Genomic DNA, 16,476 nt, shown 5'->3' with positions numbered 1-16,476 from the left:
ACAGGGGGAATTCAAAGTGGAACTAAACCAGGGGTGTTTTGCAGCCAAGGAAAAAATAAAGCAAGCTGAACCTGAAGAGAGCAGTGGAAAACCCCTCCTGCCTCTAGGACACTGCTCTGCTCTATGAAGTCAGCCTCATTTCCCCAGATGAGATCGCCCCTGCACAGCCCCAGCCAGGCCAGCCCACGGCCCCACTGCACGTCCTGGACAAAGGGCTCCTCCTCGTCCTTCCCAGCCTTGGCTGAGCACAGAGGGTGCCCAAACCAGCCCGGGGTGCTGCCAGCACCTACAAAGCCCCAGGGGCAGCGGGGCTTTAGGTGGGGATGAAGGCTCGAGGGCTGGGTGCCAGGGCAGCAGCATGGCTGGAATGGTGGATGCTGGCAGTCAGGAAAGCTGCTGTCCCCAGCCCAGTCCCCATCCCACAATGGGGATTGTTCTGGAGCCCATGGGCAGGATGTGGCCCGGCCAGCTCCGTGCCTGACTCACATCCTCGCCGCCTGGGAGGGAGCTGGTGGAAAGCCCCATCCCCAGCACCCTTCCCATGGTGCTGGGACACAGGATGGGCGCTGGGACACGGGATGGGTGCTGCTGGGGACCCCCTCCACATCTGGGCCCCACCGCCGCCCCACGGCCGAGCTGCTCCCTCCCGAACAGCCCCACCACGGCCCGGCCCCGCGGGACTGGGGAGCGCTTCCTTCCCAAGGCAGGTTGGAGCCTCCCGCCGAGCTGGCGTTCCCGGGGGAAGAGCTGCAGCAGAGGGAGGCATTTGCACTAAGTGATCACATTTATTTGAATATTTTGCGTGTGTGTGTGTGTGTGTGTGTGTGTGTCTGTGTGTGTGTGTGTCTAAAATCGGTTACAGAATAAATACCTGTGCCTTATAGCAGGAAGTCCACTTTTTTTTATACAAAGTGCTTGTTACAGGAAGTTGCATCAGCGATATGCAGGAGGGGAGTGCATTTCGGTCACGCTTCCCCTCCTGAAAACTAGAACAGAATTTTTTTATTTATTTATTTGTGTTTTTTTGTAAAGTTTCTTTTCCCTTTTTTTTTTGTGCATTAAATTTCCTGCCATTGTGTATTTACAAATCTCTGAAAGAAGGAAAAAAAATGCCAATATGCATGAGAAGTGGCCTCGTAACACAAAAAAAAAAAAATCAGCCTTTAAAAAAAAAAGTAACAAACCCAAAATCTACAAGTATCATTTCATACTGAATCAATGATAGATTTTTTCTTTTTTTTTCTTTTTAAAAAGGGAAAGAAAGGGGTGGGGAAAAGGGAAAAAACTGAACCAAACCAGAAAAAATTAACTCGGAGAAACAGAAAGAGAGAAGGTGCCATCGTCCCTTCTGAAGTTTTCCAAAGGCAGAGAGGAGCGAGGAAGAGCACAACGCACAGACCCAGATGTCCGACTGAAATCCCCATCAATTTCTTCTCGGCAATTTCTCCCTTGTGTTTACCCAGCAAGGGGCAGGAAAGACTTCCAAAATTAAATTAAAAAAAGGCATTAAAATGAAAAAAATTATTTCATCTTTAAAGGATTTAAAAAAAAAAAAAAAGAGATATGATAGAACAACCCTCCCCAAAATCCTGGAGGGGCGTGAGGCAGGGAAAAAATCGGGTTTGATTTAAAAGGGGAGAAAAAAAAAAAAGAAAAAAAGAAAAGCCAAACCAAACCAGACTTTTCTCTCTGAACACGTCATCGAGCAGGACTCTCCAGAGAGTGTGACGGTTAACTGGTGACGTAGTGTTTGGCCGACGGCTGGCCATAGACCCTATAGAAATCCTGCCGCCCGTGCTGCTGGGATGCGTCAATCCATTCCCTCACGGCAAGTCCCGGGAGCGACTGGGGCACGGCGGGGGCGGGCGGCAGCGGGTGGGAGTACTCCTGCGACGACACTGTCCAGGGGAAGTGCCCCGACCGCGGGTAGGGCTGGTGCCCGCTGTGGTTGGACACCGAGGAACAGTAACAGTTATCCACGGAGCAGACGAGGATTTTGCGCCCGCCGTACTGGGAGAGCACGGACTGCTGAGATGAGGTGGTGTTGGGGTAGTGAGATGGGTTGAAGACGGAGCCCGAGTGCACCGGCTGCGGGCCGCTAGGAAGTCCAACTATGTGCTGCGTGGAGCTACAAGGCACCATGGCTTGTGCGGACTGCCCCTCGCCAGCCGAAGCGCCCTGGCTCATGTACTGGCTCGCCACAGTCCCTGACGATGGCTCGAGGAAGCTGCCCTCGGGAAAGGCGGTGGAGTGCTTGCGCTTCTCCGCGCCGGAGTTGCTGACGGTGCAGGGGTACATGGGGATACTCTGCAAGAAGGGGACGGGGGTGCTCAGAGGACCTGTGGAAGGGAACAGGAGAGGGGGATTGTATTAAGCACAACATGGCACAGCTCCGGGGCGCTCTGGCTCTGATCTGAAGCTACAGCAGAGCCCCGAGACCCACATTCCAGCCCCACCCCACCAGTGGCAAACCATGCACACACAGCCCTGTGCAGGTGGATTCAGTTCAGGGCCCTTGCCAGCGGGCTCAGAGCAGCCGCAGGCACTGCTCTGCAAACAGCTCATGAACACAGTCCCTAACAGGAGCAGAGTGGGACAGCCTGGGGGATAAACACAAATCCCCCAGGGAGAGGACCGGGAAGCCTCCACAAGATGTGGTCTGCTCCCAGGCATTGGCTGGGGGCTGTGGGACCATGCCAGCCCCTGGCTGTCCTTGCCCACATGCTGACCTCCATCGTTCCACTGACTTTTTCCTGGCAATGCCCAAACCCCCAAAAGTTCTGTATTTCAGGATTTTGTGTAACCCCAGAACGCAGCCATTTCACAAGACAAGGAAAATGCTCTGGGGAGAATCAGGAACTGGCTTTCTGACTCTCCCTGCTGACTGCAGAGGGGCTCCAAGGGGTCCCTGCCCCAAAGAGCTCTCCCCATTGTTTTGTATTGGGATCTGCAGGGCAGCCACCTATGGATACAGGAGGTAGTGAGGTCCCATGCCCTGCACCCCTCAGGTTTCACCCACCTTCCAGCAACTTCCTCAGCTGCTTCTCCTTCTTGGCGATCTCGTTCAGGAAGAGCTTGGAGTTGAGGTGGCCAATTTTGGGTGGGGGTAAGCTGCCACCTGTACAGTTCTGAGTCCTGTTGGGGATGGCAGGCAGAGAGGTGTGAATTACCAGGTAGACTCAGGAGAGGGACAGCTCCTCCCCTCACACCCTCCTGGATACAAGCCCCCTCCCTCGAGTAGGGGACAGAAGTGAGCTGGCTGTCTCTGGCAGGCAGGACCTTCCCTGTCCAGTTTTGCTTGAATGTCCCCAGCCAGGGCACACCTCCTGCAGTCCATGTCCCCACTGCATGGCCATCCCAGCTCATCTCTGCTCTGCTAGCACTGGCTTTAACCCTAAGCCCTGCCTCTGCCCAGTGGAGCTGGATGGAGCCCTGCACCCCAACCCGGCTGGTCCCATCCTCTGCTCTTCCACAAAGCACAACACTGACTTTCCCCTAGTCCACAGGGAGGACCTGATTCAATGGCTGCACAAGGGGACTTTTTCCTCCTCCCAGAGAGATAGGGAAGCTGAACATGGCACATGCCTCTCCCAAACCCTGCAGCATCCCTAGCTCTGGTCTTCCTCTGGATATTGTGCTGCTGCCACCCCTGTGGACATGAACACGCCCTTCCCCCCAAACACGTCTGTCCCACTGCGCTTACCTGTCCATTAAGATTTTCACAGACTTGGTGTTCTAGAAGTGGAAGGAGAAACTCTGGTCAGTAATGCCAATCCCTGCCATGGTGGCCATGCCCCCTTTCATTGTTAGCTTCCATGGCCCCCAGGAGGGGACAGCCTGACCACGGGCACTGAGCTCCCTTTCCCCCATGGGCTGCTCCAGCCCCATCTCCAGCTGTGGCACCTCTTCATTTGAGGCCAGCAGTGAGCCTGCCTCACTTCTCCTTGGCTTCTTCCACTGCTGAGAATTCTGGAGGCATCAGCTAGCCCTGCAATTGTCCCCATCCTGCTCCCCCATCACACCCCACACATACCAATCCTTCCCACACAACCAAACCTCTCCACAGCCCCCGTCCCACCCTGGCATAGGCAGCTTGTCTTACCTTCATGAAGTTGATGTCCTCAGTTTTGTCAAACATGACCTGGACAGAGCTGAGGAGCTTCTTGGCCTCCTGCATGCGTTCATTGAGGTGCAGAACCTGGGCCGCGTTCTCGTTGCAGAACTTGGCCTGGGCCTTGTCCAGGATCTCCATGGTCTTCCGCAAGTCCTCATCCAAGATCTGGTGCATCTTCTCGTACTGCAGGCGCACCTCGTCCTTCAGCTGGCTCACCTTCTCCTGGGGAGAGGAGCAGGGTCAGGCCCTCTGTGTCCTTCAACTTCTTCCATGATGTCCCAGGACACCTGGGTTCTTTCTCAGAATGCAACCTGAAAGCTGCATCCCAGCTCTGCTCTCCTGCAACACCCAGAGAGCTCAAACCCTGCTGTCAACTCCCACGTGGGAGGACTTCTATGTGCCAGAGACCCAACAGGGACACTTTGAAGGTTTGATTGGTTCAGCAGATTCCTGGACGTACTTCCTGGGGTGTGTGTGGGGCTCACCTCCAGAGACCCAATGCCAAGAACAACCTGCTGCACCACCAACAGATTTTTCTCCTGAAAAATCCCACCCATCCCCATCAGCATACCCTTCCCCATCTTCATCCTCATCCCCAGCCCCACTCCATGCTGGAGACACTTCATGTTCCAGAGGCTGAGGGACTTTAAGCACCACAAGCACTCCCTTCCTGAGAAAGGCTGTGCTGAGCTGAGGACAGGATGTGCCATCTGGTATTTAAGGACAACCTTGTTCCTCACCTCCCAAATCAACCCAGGGCCCATGAGGCTGCAGAGCAGTTCCAAACATATTTTGTCTCCCAAAATGATGACTGATGACACTGAGATGGAGGCTGGAAGTCTGTACAGATACTCCTCCCCTGCAAGTCTGCCTTCCTCCCTGCCCACCTGTCCCCACTGTGCCATAGGGTGACAGTCCCCAGGACTGGCCATGGCAGGGTGGAGCATTGGTTACCTCAACCAGCCGCTTGTCTGATTCCAGCTTGTAGAGCTGCTCCTCGATGTCCTGCTCCCGCTCCTCCAGGCGGTCCTGCTGCTTCATCAGCATCTTCTGCAGAGATGAGGGAAAGCAGCATCGTCAGAGCCCAGCAGCTGCGTGTGCCAGTGAACATCAGTGCTGCCCACACTGGCTCTGCCCATATGGTTCAGGAGGGATGGTGCTTTTTCCCAGCAGGATGCCACTGCCAGGTTGAAAGCCCCCACGTAGCTTGTGGAGCTGGAGACTTGATTTTTGCAATGGCAGAAATGGCAGAGGGGCTGTGTGTGCTGGGCTGTGCCATCGGCTGGGCTGGGTCCCCCTGGATGGGGGCAGCAGCTCAGGTAACTTTCTGCAGCCCAGTCAGTGGGGTTGGATCAGGCCAAGCCCTGAGGACTGTGGAGGGGACACCAAGAGGCTCATCCCCCACTAAGGCAGTACCATTTTGAGGCCCTATTGCCAGCAGGCTCCTGTGAGACATCACCACCTCCCTCACACTCCCGTACACCACGCCAAATCCTTTCTCCCTTCCCCGCCTCCTTGACAAGCCCCAGAGCCACCGTCAGCGTAATCTGGAGGGACAAAGTGAAGAGGAACGGAGCATCCCCCCACTACACTGCCAGCCACAGCCCCACTCCTTGGGGCTGGGCCTGGGCCATCCACTGAAAAACTGGGACAAAACCTTATCCCCAGCTATCAGCACGAGTGCCTTGCTCCTGCATGCTTCCCAGCCAGGACAAACCCACTGCCCATCACAGAAGGGCTCCATCCCTGTGAGCAGGAGCAAGGCTTCCCAAAACACCCCTCAAAATCAACTGCAAATATTTCCTTCATGTTTACTGGGGAGAAAAGCCAGGATACCAGCAGGGCGAGGAGAAGGGCTTCGCCCGGCACAGAGATGCGGCGTTCGAGACTCAACGACGGGGGCGAGATGGAAAGAAACAGGCAGCAAGAATGAATTTCGAGGGGATTATTGCTATTATAAACCGCCACTCGGGAATTTATAATCAAGTAATTAATTCCTGGACGAGGCGGGAGGGGGAGGGTGGCAGAGGCGCTGCCGGGATTAATTGCATTGCAGGGAAAGGCTGTCACCTCCGACTCAATTCAGGAGCAGGAATGCGAAGCCTCCTCCCTCCTGTTGTTTTTCTTAAGGTCTCAGGCACCTCCAGCCTTACTGTTACTGGGCTCCTAACACTAATAATAACGAGGAGCTAAAATAACCCAGCTTCCCACTCACAGGCACACTCCACATGCATGCTCGGGATGCACGCGTGTGCACCCACCAAAGCACATGCAGACAGACACAGACAGCACATCCACTGGAACAGGACTGAGGGGCAGTCACAGCAACGCAGAACCCCAGCCCATGGGGGGACCTTTGCTGTGCTTGTGTCAGAAACACAGGGGCCTGTAGCATCCACAGGCATCACTGGAAACATCCACACTGAGAAAGATTTGAGGCATATGTAAAAAATCTCCTTTTTTCATTGTAAAATGATCGTTATTTGTGCTGCTGCAGCATCAGGAGGCTGCAGTCCACTCCCAGGCTTAATACGAGGGGAACTGAGCTCTGGAGAGTGAGTGCAACACCACTTGCTTGAACCTTGAAGAACCAAGGGTGCAGTCAGGAACTATGTCCTAGGTCCTGTGACAGCAGCCAGGCCTGAGTGTGGAGCTGCTGGGGGTTTCTCTAGGGCTCAGACAGGGCTTTGGGTCAAGCACCAGGCAGAACTGTGGAGCAGGTAGACAACAGCCCCATGTAGGTGGATTGAGAAGTGGCAGGCAACAAGCCTGCTCCTGGGCTCCACAGAAAGAGATTCCTTCCAACATCCCTGCTTGCAGGAGGCCAGCTGAGTGTGGGAGTTGGGCAGGTCACGCAGCACAGGCTGCTCACGCCCCACGCTGGGCAGCCAAAGGACACAGCGAGCTTTGCATTGAGCCCTTCCCTACACCGCCCTCCCCACCACAGACTCTCCATCTCCACCACAGACAGGCAGACCCATCCCACACCAGCTCACCAGGAGGATGGCCAAGTCTAGCCAGACCCCCAGGAGCAGCCCCATCCTCAGCCTGACTTCCCTGTTTGCCAGCTGGGATGGGAGTGGGTTAAAAAACCAGGACAGGATTCCTCGCTGGCAGAGGCCAAATCCCCATCCCACTCCGTCCTACCCACCAGGTGTCTGACATACCCGAGGCAGCCACTGCCCTTCCCCCTGATGGTGCTGGGATGCTCTAGCAGGGGAAAGCAGAGTTTCCTATCACTGGCAGATGCCAGGCAGACCGAGGCCACCCTGCCAGCCCCACTGGTGTGAGGGACCCCCGAGGGAGGCCCTGAACAGCCCCGGACATGCACGTCCCATCGCCCTGCAGCTGCCATGGCAGAGCTGCCAACCTTTGTGTTTTGTAAGAAACCTCAGACTGCTCCATTCCAGAATCATGCAATTATGTGAAATCACAAATATACACATAAACATATGTAAAAATAACTTTTTATACATAAGTCAATTTAATTTCACCTCACAGCTGGAAAAAGTCACCAAAATCCAACCTAAAGTTGTAGAAATCAGACAGAATAGAGAACATACCGTGCTTTCATTAAATCTCATATTTGAGCCACTCTCTTTTTAGGGTGATTTAAAAACTATACATGCCTGGGATTGCAGTGGAATGGGAAGGCTTTTAACCCATGGCAACAAAACCTTAACAAGACACAAGAGTATGAACTACCCCTTCTGGCACCAAGGGGCAAAATCTTATTGTCTATGCAGCGCAGGCTGAATTCTTTAGGTATTTTGAAAAGGAAAATATATCCCTTCCCCTTCCATCCCCTCCCAAATCTGGCATTTCTGAAGTCATGAACTCCTCCTCCTCCAGGATCAGAATTTCTCGGGGTAATTTCTCATATTTCATGCATGACCTTGGTGCTGGGAGAGCCGAGGCTCCCTCAGTACAGGCACCCTTCCCAGGCTGTGAGCAACTCTGATCCCAGTTTGTCTTTTCCGAGACACGTCGCCAGTTTGTGAAACGCATACTAAAAGTGCTTTTTATTCCAACACCAGCCGAGAGTGAATTAATCTCATTAATTAATAAATTGGTGGCTGGGGTAAGTGGCTGGTCCACCATGACCCTGTAGGCCCCAGAGAGACTGGGCTAGTTCATGGACACCAGCTTATTCTGCAGGAAATGAACATTACCTCCCCCCTCCTCATGGACAAAAATGAAGTGTGGGTACAAAAGGGCTGAGCCCATACGAGAGCTTGTGAACATGCTGTGGGCATCACCCCTGCAAGGGAGCAGGACCAAAGGTGGAAGGACAAAGGAAGGGATGTTATTGTTGACTTCCCTTCGGGAGCGAGGGTGCACTCCACCCGTGCAGGCAGAGGAGGGTAACTCCTGAGCAGCAATGGGTTTGGGGTACCAAGGTCATGCACTGGAACTGAAACATTGCTTGGAGGGACATCTCTGCAAGGTCTCGTTGCAGGGAGGATGCACACAGCTGGTCCCCATGGGATTGTGCTGGGGGGAGGCTTGCTGAGCATCGTTATCCATGGCACTTGCTGGGAGGAAACCACCACCAGGGAAACCACAGCCTGCACCTTACTGCACTTCCTGGTCAGTCCCCACAGACTATGTGCTGACCCCAGCTCCCAGTGGCCACCCCAGCATGAGACACATCCACCCTGCCAGGCAGGGCATAGGGTATGTCTGCTGGGGGACAGGGCAGTCCCCAAAAAAGAACTTCTGAAACATTAAATGCCTGCAACCACAAGACAGAAGATAGTAATAGAGTTTAGCAGCTCTGATGATACAGGGTACCTATGGTTCTCATCCAAGAGCCACTGCAGGGTTGCAGCACCAAAAGCCTCAGATGTGTTCCACACACGAGTCCAGCTCAACCAGCTGGGAAAACCTCCACTCTACTGGGGGGCACTGGGGTGTAGGAAGGAGCTCACACGCATCCAAGACCTCCCAGGCAGGGAACAACCTGTGGGCAAGATATTTTCCCTGACTTTTCTTAGGCTGGTATCAACACTGTCCTCTCCCAAAGGGCAGAGCTAAGCCTGTGGTCACTGCTGAGCCCACAGTAGCAGTGGATATGGCCCTGCCCTGCCTGAGGCCCAGTACTCCTCTCATCCCCTGTTTGCAGCCCCCAGAAGCCCATTGCCCTTGGGCCAGCATCAGGACAGCAAAATCCCATTACATGCCCCAAGGTTTTGTGTTCTCTGAGGCTGGTCAGGGCTCTTGTGTGCCTCCCAGGGAGAGCTGGCAGGGGAGAACCTCTGGCACCCCTTCCCTGGGGGCTCGAGTGCTCACCAGCCCCTGCCCATTTCCGAGCAGGATCAGGAAGGAGCCTGGCAGCTTCACCAGAGGCAGAGCAGTGCCCCATGACCTGCTGAGGTTTTAAACAAGAGCTGGAGCAATGAAAAGCTTACTGTGTTCACAGGGCAAATGGAGCCCATGCAGCTTCTCTTCATGTCTAATAGGCACTGTGCATCCTTCAGGGACATTCACCTTGCAAGAGCAACTGAGTACCCATGCACTGACCTGTGGGATGTTTGCAGGATCTTAATTCCCAATAAACTCTGCTGAAACTGTCTGTGGGTTTGGAGGGTACTACTGCAGGGCAGGTGGACAAACCACAGGAGTGCACAGCCCTCATTCCCGTAGGAAACTGGAGGAACAGAGAGCCAGATTTCCCCACAGAGCACCTTTAACCACAGCTGGACAGTTGGCCCAGGACAGGCACACTCACTTCTCAGCCTCTCTCCTTCCTCCTCCTCTGCGCCCAGGCCTTCCCCTCGCCGCCAAATCCCAGCCACTGAGTGAATAAGGACATTGTTTGCAGTCACCGGAAAGCAAGAACGGAGGGAGCAGCTTGGAGCATGAGGGGCAGGAAGGGTGAGGAGGAGGAGGAGGAAGGTGGAACCGGAGCGAGGAAGCTGCAAAGGGCAGATGCCTGTTGTGGGAATGGCTCCAGACACCTGCAGCTCAGCCCAGGGACCGGGATCAAGAGCCCCCATTGAGACACATGTCCCAGCACGTTGCTGGAGACGGGCCTGAAGTCACAGTGACTGAATTTTAATGCATCAAAAGCCCTGGACCGAGGAGGCGAGTGCAACCTTTTGCCTCCCCAGGCCTCCCCCACACAGGCTTCCCTCTCCCCTGCCCCTCTCCACTGTCAGCTGGACCATTTTCTGAGAAAAACCCACGTCATGAGCTATTTTCATCCCCCCTGAAAGTGTCACCCCACCTGCTAACACACCAGAACCTTGACACTGTGCACATCTGGGGCACAGCACTGTAGTGCCCCCAAAAACAGAATCTCAAATAATGAGATCATGCACTGCCACAGCCCAAACCCCTGGAGTGTCCCTCCCACCCTGCTGGTGGCCTCCTGCTGACCAGACCTAGGCAAAACCAGCTCTTTCAAACTCCCCACTGCCCTCACAACACTCACAGGAGGCTGATCCTCTTAAAGAGGCAGGAAGGAAATGCTTTCTCGTTGGGGTTTCATCTTGCACACATTTACAGTAAGCACCAGGCAGAAGGGAAGGTCTCCAGCCAGAGCACGAGGTCTTGCCTGCCCTGGCCAGCCCAGAGCACACACAGTCCTCCAGGCTTTGGCTTTTCTCACAGTGCTCCCTGTGCAGAGATCAGGCTGGTTTATCCTCAACAGGGGAAGGAAGAGGGGAGGGGAACAGCCTGAGATATTAATAGCTGCCCTTGCTAGGGAGGGATGGGAAGTAGCAGTCATGCAGTGAACAGGCACCAAAGAGACCCCCTTTCCAGCACTGAGGGACACCTGAGCACCAGGCGAGCTGGTGCTTTGTAGAAAAGGGCTGAAGGCCAAATAATCAGCTCCAGCTTGGGGGAAGAGGATGTACAGGTGCCTCTTGCAAGAGCAGCTCTCCACCCTGTTCACATGTTGCTTGTCCACATCACCCTATGAGATGCTGCCTGGACTCTGAGCCTTCCCTGGAGAAAAAACCATCAGGCTTAGACCCATGTTCCATCTCCACTGGCTACCCCACAGGCACAGTCCCATGTCCCACCTCCTTTGCCCGCCCCAGCACAGGGCATCCCTGCAGCACAACTGGCACACAGCAACTGGATGCTCCCACTGATCCATGACTCATGACTGCTTAGCAGAACCAGGTTGGGCCAGGTTCCTGGAGCATCCCAGGACAGTGGGCATGGCAGACCATATTTCTCTGTATGTCCCTGTACCAGAACAGCTCCTGGACCACCAAAGGGCTGCGCTGGTGCCTGCAGCCTGGGACAGCTCTTTCCCTTGTTTACACCTGCAGAAAGGCAGAACTTATTAATTAGGAGAAAATACAAGGCATTGTGTTGCATAGGGCCAGCAGCAGGATTTCTGGAGGCCAGGAAATGGGGACCTATTCTCTGTCAGAAAGTGACCTTCAGGAGGATCTTGAGAAAGCTAATTCACCTTCCTGGGCCTCTGTGCATCCCCCTGCTCATCGTGGCCAAGGGAGTTACTTCATACTGTGCCTCTCACACAAATGGGGGAATGAGGCTGGGGTTCTACCTATGATTTTTGGACCCCAACTTCAAGTCATGGCCCAGCTGCCACTGCTGTCAGTGTCCTTGGAGCAGGGATGAAGATTTGCTTTGAGAGGAAAAGGTGGATAAGGGAGATTAAGGAGCAGAGAGATGAGGCCAGTACCTTGAGACACATCACTTCTCTACCAGCAGCCTTTCAAGTCCTGGAGGAAGGGGCCTTCCTCATACTGGGTGTCCAGTATGGGTGATGATGTACCCCTCAAAACAAAGGCTCCCTCCATGCAAAGCACAACTAGAGGCAGTGAAAGCAGGGCAAACTGCCTGTGCCAGACCTGGGGCTCCAGACTCACTCATAACACGTGCAGAAGAGGAAAAAAGGAGCTGGAAATGCACCAGGAAGATGAATACCAGGACAAGAAGCTAGTTTGCATGCTGAGCATGCAGCCAGGCGAGTCATGACTGATGCTGCTGGCTCCACAGGACAAAGAGGAGCCTTGGTGATAGAATCATAGAATCATAAAATCATTAAGACTGGAAAACACCTCCAAGATCTCTGAGTTCAACCTTTGACTGAACACCACCTTGTTAACTAAACCATTAGCACTAATGGCCAGGTCCAGTAATTTTTTGAACACTTACAGGGATGGTGACTCCACAACCTCCCCAGGCAGCCCATTCTAATGCTTAACCTCCCTTTCAGTGAAGAAATTCTTCCTGATGTCACACATGAACCCTCCACAGAGCAGCTTGAGGTTTGTCCTTGTCTTGTCACTTGCTATCTGAGAGAAGAGGTCCACCCCCACCTTGCTACACTCTCCTTTCAGGCAGTTGTAGAGTGTGATAAGGTCTCCCCCAGGTCTCCTTTTCTCCAGGCTAAACACCCCCAGCTCCCTCAGCCAACCTGTGCTCCAGGCCCTTCACCAGCTCTGTTGCCCTTCTCTGGACTCGCTCCAGCACCTCAATATTTTTCTTGTAGTTAGGGGTCCAAAACTGAACATGGGATTTGAGGTACTGCGCTGAGTACAGGGGAATGACCACAGTCCTGGTCCTGCTGGCCACAGTACTGCTTTACAAGCCAGGATGCCACTGGCCTTCTTGGCCACCCGAGCAACTGCTGGCTCATGATCCCCACGTCCGTTTCTGCTGGGCAGCTTTCCATCCACTCTGCCCCCCAGCCTGTGGCACTGTGTGGGGGTTGTTGTGATCCAAGTGCAGGATCCAGCACTTCACTTTGTTGAACCTCACACAACTGCCCATGGTCCATTGATTCAGCCTGTACAGATCTCCCTCTAGAGCCTTCCTAGTATTAAACAAGCCTGGTCCCAAAACTGAACCTTGGGGAACCTCACTAGTGACTTGTGCCTTTGGCCAGTAGGGCCACTTCCTGCCCCGTACCTGCCAGGAGAGACAGCATCTCATCAGGGAAACTGCTCCCACGCTGTGTCCCAATGCCACAGGGACAGCAGATGCATTTGGGTGGTGCAGGAGCAAGATGGAAAGACCACCTCTGAGAGCTGGGGCTGCAGGCACTACCAGGCCCTCAGGGCAGTGAGGAACTCAAGGAATTTCTTTTCTGTCTGCTGGGAAGGGAGCATGGACCAACAGCCCACCCCAGCCAGCTTTCAGCGGGAGGACAGCACAGGCCACCTTCGCCTGGGAGCGAGGAGAGCCAAGAGGAGTCACAGGGCTCAGCTCTGTGTTTATGAAGGACAAGGTCTGCATCTTCTTTGCCACCAGGGATGCAGGGGAGGAGCTCTTTCCCCCACCTCTTTCAGTTTTAGGGAGAAAACGTACATGTTTAGGGCTGCTCATAAATGAGTGCCAAAATTCACCCTGCTGCTGAGCCATCTCCAGCACAGGGCTCTGGCTGCAGGCCCGGGCACAAACCTGCCCTGCCCACCACCAAATGCCCTTTGAGTAACCAACTCAGGAGCACCAGGGACTGGGAGACTGCAGGGAAAGTGCAGGGGTTTGTGACATCCAGAAAGGTTCAGACACCCAGACCTAAGTGCCTTGAGCAACTGTTTTCATCCCACTTGGGAGCTCAGACTGACACCAACACCTGGAGCACAAATGGTCCCCATGACCAGTGTTGCCTTGTGCTTCATCCCCACCATGCCAGAAAATAAAATCTGGGGCCTGTAGCTGTATTGAGTGGGATTCACTAGATTTCACAGTTTTTCAGAGCCTAAAATATCATGTAATAAGTCCTGCCCTTTCTGCCTTCAGCACACTCTGTGCTTGTGGTTTCTCAAATGTTTCAATCAATTTATATGGACATTAGAGGGGCCCTACCATCCTTTTCTCCCTCATGTCTGTTTTCATCCATCTGCCCCTTCCCAACCACAGCTACAGATAAAAAATTAATCCAGAAAAAAAAGAGCAGTCTGTCTTTAGTGGGATCATCTCCCCCAGCTGGCTCTCAGAAGCGCTCTGCCAGCTCCAATGGTGGCAGTCTGGGCAGCAAAGGGAGATCACTCAGGGCTGAAACTCAAGCTGAATCACAAAGTCCTCACACCAGTCCTATTGCTCTGACATATCATTTCTCAGTTGCTCCTCCCATAACCCCCATAAAAAATTCAACAGGCTTTGGCAGCACCCCCTCGATCTGCTGCCGTCTCAAGTCTTGTCTAGCTTTGTTGAATTCCAAGATCTTCCCAATATGACAAAATCTCAGCCAGTTGTCCTCAAACTGGCTAGGGGAATGGCTTGCCTTACAAACGAGTCATCCTGCAAAGACCCATCCTATTGCTTGGCAGCAAACTTACCCCCATCTGCAAGCCCTGCAAAATTGAGAAACCCTCACTCCCCCTTCCAAATAAACATCTTGAATTCAAGATCCAGCTGGCCTGTGTGATCTCAGAGCCTTCTCCCTGCAGGGGTGAAACACAGCCAGCCTCTTCCACCCTTGCTCCCAGTGCAGGCTGAGCAGCCTCTCCCCTGCCCAAAGACCTCCACTCCGCACCCACCAGGCTGAGTCCTGCCATGGGAAGCCCTGAGCTCTGAACAGCAGCCTCTTTGGCTTCCCACCTCCCCTGATTTCTACTTTCTGCCCTGGAGGGAGCCTGGCACAAGGATCTAGAAGCATAAACAGGTTTTATGGGGAGCTCAAATACCGCTGAGGAGCAGAGCAGCAGCAGCAATACCCACGTGTACCCACATCCCAGCCATGAGACCACTGGCAATGACCTGCAGCCACGTGCCCCATCAGTGTCTCATTTGGTGAGCCAAAGACAAGGGGTCCAGCAGCACAAAGCACCTCTCCAGACTCAGGCAGCACTAGAAAGAAAACCCTCCTTTGATTTAAAGGCCATGATTTTATTTTTTTTCCTCCCTACTGATCTAGTTAAACTTCCAACCGCTCAAGGCTATTTTAATTTGTACTGGTAAGTTAAATCAACACAAACAAGGACAGAACAGGTTTATATGCACGTCTATTACTGGCCTGCACCAACTAAAGTGCAGCTACATTTCTCCAGGCAGCTTTTTTTTTTTCTCTAATAAAGATAAGGGGGACGTTTTTGTGCACCTCCAACTGACAAATGGAGCCTGAAAGTGAATTGGGAGTCAAAGCCTTGAGGAAAGTCAAGGTGACTTATGCACCAACAGGCTGGATTCAAAGAGCTTTGCAAAAATGCAGATCAACTAACAAGATTTATAAAACTCGTTAGGGGCTTAGAGGTCGCTTAATTCTCAAAGGTGCCAAGGAAAGTGCCTGACTCGCAGAAGGATGGATGGGGCTTACAGAGGTGGCTATCTCAACCTTTCAGTCGCTTCAAGAAAAGCGGACTCAATTTCTCTTGGAAATGAGGTTTTGACATGCCAAGATGTTTACTGTGAGCCTTGGCTCCTTCATCACTTACTTTAAAGAAAAAGAAACCAAGTTCTGTTGCTGCAGACAACTGTTACAAACATCTACTGAAAACCACAGCAGAATCTGCTGCTTCAGCTCACCAGCGCCAGACACCACCCAGAGGAGTATGAGACCAGATTCAGCACACAAACTGGAAAAGACAGAAGCGGGGAAAAGACTTTGCACTTCTACAGCTCCCCAGTGCCTGGGATTCTGCAGGCTGCAAGCAGCCTGTCAGCACCTGTGGGCAGCCAAGGAAAGGTACAGAGAGTCCATCCACCCCAGTGACCATGACCAGAGTCTGCTGAGCACCAAGTACCCTCCATTGCCTCCCTGATGGGTTTTTTCTCTTACCAATTTTTTTTTTTTGTGAGGTGGTTGTTGAGAATCTGAAAGCCTGGATTATAATCTTTATGAATCCCATAGTTAGATCGTGCTGAACAGCAGCCCAGCAATACCAGATGTTCAAACAAAGCTGCCAACCGACAGCTGTCTGCAGCTTGCAGCGTGTTTTTACTTTAAAATGCAAAATGATACCAATCTATATTAAAAGAGAGACGTTCAGAGCCTTGCGATAGCAGCTGAAGCCACGGATATTGCTCTTTCACGCAGGGTGTGGCAGCAGAAGGAAATATCTCAAAAACTACTGCTTAAGCCACCCTCCCAGCCCCCCCAAATCCTGGCCCCTTTCCTAATGGGAAAGAGACTCACGTTACTGCCTTAGTGCCGTGAATGTACCAGTGCGTGTCCAAACAAGCCAGCAAAAAGAAAAATGCAGCATGAACAAACAGTGTCTAACGAAGGATGCCAGAACAAATCTGGGTGCTGCCCACACCTGGCTCTCAGTGGCATGAGGAGGACAAAGTGACACGTGGGGGGATGGAGGGAACCAGTCCTGGGGTGGAGGGTGCAGCCTATCCTGCACCAGTGACTAAAATGGGACAGGAAATGTCCCTTCTGGCAGCACACCATTGCCAGTGGAAGCGTGGGATGGAGGGGCATCTTC

General features: G+C 53.2%; 1 protein-coding gene across 2 annotated transcripts in view; it reads right to left on the bottom strand.

The window, feature by feature from the left end:
- Positions 1-765: 765 nt before the first annotated feature.
- TRIM8 (tripartite motif containing 8) overlaps positions 766-16,476 on the bottom strand; it is a 29,807-nt gene continuing 14,096 nt past the window's right edge. For both annotated transcript variants that reach the window (XM_021536339.4, XM_085583676.1), the window contains exons 3-7: positions 5,069-5,164; positions 4,103-4,336; positions 3,704-3,735; positions 3,020-3,135; positions 766-2,339 (exon numbers count right to left, since the gene is read on the bottom strand). In XM_021536339.4, the coding sequence (XP_021392014.1) occupies positions 1,732-2,339; positions 3,020-3,135; positions 3,704-3,735; positions 4,103-4,336; positions 5,069-5,164 (1,086 nt within the window). In that variant the 3' untranslated portion in view covers positions 766-1,731. The remainder of the gene's footprint in view (positions 2,340-3,019; positions 3,136-3,703; positions 3,736-4,102; positions 4,337-5,068; positions 5,165-16,476) is intronic.

This window comes from Lonchura striata, chromosome 6 (genome assembly GCF_050655825.1).
Source record: "Lonchura striata isolate lonStrDom1 chromosome 6, ASM5065582v1, whole genome shotgun sequence".
NCBI lineage: Eukaryota > Metazoa > Chordata > Aves > Passeriformes > Estrildidae > Lonchura > Lonchura striata.
This window is presented reverse-complemented; position numbering and strand designations above follow the sequence as displayed.